This window comes from Lipotes vexillifer, unplaced genomic scaffold (assembly GCF_000442215.2).
Source record: "Lipotes vexillifer unplaced genomic scaffold, Lipotes_vexillifer_v1.1 scaffold272, whole genome shotgun sequence".
Lineage (NCBI taxonomy): Eukaryota > Metazoa > Chordata > Mammalia > Artiodactyla > Lipotidae > Lipotes > Lipotes vexillifer.
Window position 1 is genome coordinate 57,135 of NW_006772469.1, and position 3,136 is coordinate 60,270.

The 3,136-nt window shown below is 34.8% G+C and overlaps 1 protein-coding gene across 1 annotated transcript in view; it reads left to right on the top strand.

Moving 5' to 3' along the window:
- Positions 1-3,136, top strand: part of HELQ (helicase, POLQ like) — a 40,215-nt gene that overhangs the window by 17,492 nt on the left and 19,587 nt on the right. The window contains 2 exon segments of the mRNA XM_007447527.1: positions 1,177-1,318; positions 1,700-1,804. Coding sequence (XP_007447589.1) covers positions 1,177-1,318; positions 1,700-1,804 — 247 coding nt within the window.

Below are 3,136 nucleotides of genomic sequence, written 5' to 3' on the forward strand. Positions count from 1 at the left end.
GGTTTTTTGTTTTTTTCCCTTTTCTTTTTTTTTTTTTTTTTTTTTTTTTGTGGTACGCGGGCCCCTCGCCACTGCGGCCCCTCCCGCTGCAGAGCACAGGCTCTGGACGCACAGGCCCAGCGGCCATGGCCCACGGGCCCAGCCGCTCCACAGCATGTGGGATCCTCCCAGACCAGGGCACGACCCCCCGTCCCCTGCATCGGCAGGCGGACTCCCAACCACTGTGTCACCAGGGAAGCCTTTACTTTCTATATAACAGTCAGTTTTTAACTGTGTTTCATTCATTATTCAGTTGTTCTATTAAATTGTTTAAATTAATTAATTTTTTTAATTTCTAAGGACTGTCTTTTATTGTCCTTTCTTTATAGCAGTCTGCTCTCATAGTGTGAATACAATACCCTTTAGAATTTTCTGTGGATACTAATTAGAATTTTTTAAAGTTCTTTTCTGTTCTGTATATTATCTGCTTCTGTCAGACATTTTTTCTGTATGTTCTCATTGTTTTTCTTTTATGTCATTAGTTTTCTTCATGTATTTGGTAATCTTGGCTGTCCATTGAGATTTATAAATAAAGAGGTAGGCTGATTGTTTTAGGTAAATGACAGGTTTTCTCTCACCTTTGAATAGGAGAGCTGGCTACAAACTTCTGTATATGTGAACAGGATTGAAATCACCATGTTTGTAGGTCAAAATCAGATGAAATCTACAATTTTATGTTGACAGTATTGTAAGCTCATAAATGAATATGCATATGTTGGTGGTCCATAGTCAGATTTTTCATTTATGGAGTATCAAATCAAAACTATTTTGAGATTATTGCTCTAGTGGATTGACCATATGTTTTACAGCTAAGCAGACTTAAGTTCAAGTTATGGTTCTGGTAATTACTAATTTTGTGACTTTCGCTAAATGACTTAACATGTATATATATGCTTTAGTTAGCTCCTTTGTAAATAAGTAAGTAAGAATGTTACCACCAAGAGTTTTGTAAGATTATAAATAATGTACATAAAGAGCCTAGGACATCATAGATTCTTGGTAAACAGTAGTTGCCTATTATTTTGAGTTAATATGTTACTAAATTTAATATCACATAAATATAATGAAAACTTAAAAAAATAGATGCTATTGCTATAGATGGAGTACCACTTTTAATTAATTTTATCAATTCCATAGAGTTATTTTAAGAGCTCCCTATGTTGCTAAAGAATTTTTAAAGAGGAATCAATATAAACAGATGATTGGCAGGGCTGGCCGTGCTGGAATAGATTCTACTGGGGAGAGTATTCTTATATTGCAAGAAAAAGACAAGCAACAGGTAATAATCTGGTGGATGGTTGGTCATTTTGTTGTCTTTTCTTGGACTTTGGTCTAACCTTTTTATGAGACTGTCTTTTAAAAATTAATTATTAATATTCCTTTAAATAATGTTTCCTTCTCTCATGATTAAGAATTAGAAAGAGTAGTTCAAATACTTTTGTATTTCAGGCAAACAATGCAAAGTATTTTCCTTATTTATCTTCTTCCATTTTCATGAGAACACCTGCTAAAGTCTTATTTTTTTGCCTTTATGTTTTTTATCTCCCCCAGCCTTCACACAATCTATGCAAAATATAAAATTTATATGGAACACCATTTATTTTTTATAGTAATGCAAAACATAAATTTATTTTTTATAGTAACGCTTTAACTCTTGTAGGTATTGGAGTTAATAAGCAGACCATTGGAAAACTGTTATAGCCAACTTGTTCAAGAATTCACCAAGGGAATCCAAACTTTGTTTCTCTCTTTGATTGGTTTGAAGGTATTTTTTAATATTTTTATATCTTATTGCTGTTACCTGAGATAATGGAAGTTAAAAAGTTTTGAAAACTGCAAAGTATGAAAAAAATGTTAACTTCTAATCTAATGTGGAAAAGAAAAGTCTGTGACATGATAAATCTGAGTCTGGATTTATATGTACATTTTTAATCCTTTGAATTATAAAGAATGTGAAAAATCAACAAATCATAACTGGGCATCCATTACAAGTAAGAAACTTTGGTGTATACTGTGGGGGATAGAAGGAGCTCTAAAGACATGGGTCCTGATGTGGGATAATCCAGCATCTCTGCCATTGCTAAGAATAAGGTTCATTGTAGTCCTGTGACCATAAACATTTGTCAGATCAGTATAGCCTTTATCAGGCAGAAAATTAAAAAAAAAAAAAGTTGGGTGGGGCATAATGGGAAAACACTCTTTTTTTCCTAAGATTAGAAATTGGTGCTCTTTTTTAGGATATCTCTTGAGCTAAACCTTTTTTTTAGGGTTATCTTTAAGTAAATTTTAACTTTGTGCCCAAATCACTCAGCCCGAAAGTGGCAAAGCCAGGGTTTGAATTCAGCTTTCTCTAGCGATAAAACCAATGTTATTAACCTATCATGTAGTCTCTCTTCAACAACCTGAATGGTTTAAGGGAAAATCCAAAATTTAATTGACAAATAAAAGATATCATGAGACAGGTTTTGATTACCTTGCAGATGAATGGTGTAACGTTGCAGTATCCCCTGGCCATTTACAAGAGTGAAAGGCTAGAAGAAAGAAAAGGAATTAATGCTGGGTATTGAAGGAGATAGAGGTTTTAGATAAGCAGAGGGAAGGAATGAGCCATTCCAGGTACTTAAAATAGAATGAAAGATGAGAAACTTTAAGATGATGTGGGGTAACAGTCAATAGATATTATAGCTGTAGAGTAGGGCTGAATATACCAAAGAGTAGAAGGTTGGGTGGAAAAAGTTGGGGCAGAGTGTGTGCTGTAGATTGGGGAAGACAGGAGAGAGTGCTTAAATAGTAGACTCAAGAGTTGTGACACAGTCACTTATCAGTGGAGAAACAGTCAAAGTGTTCTGTGGTCGTTTCGAGCAAGGGCTCTGATATCACACATATCTGTGTCTGGGTCACAGCTCTGTCTCTTGTTATCCTGTGTAAATTACTAACTCTCTCTTAAACCTCACTCAGTTGCCTTATCTGTAAAATGGGAATAATAGTATGCAGAAGTATTGCAAGGCTAGTTTGGAATCAACTGTAGTAATCCATGTATAATGTAATAAAGACCTGCAATTGGAGGGTTGCCAAGGAATTAATAAAGAAGGGAAAG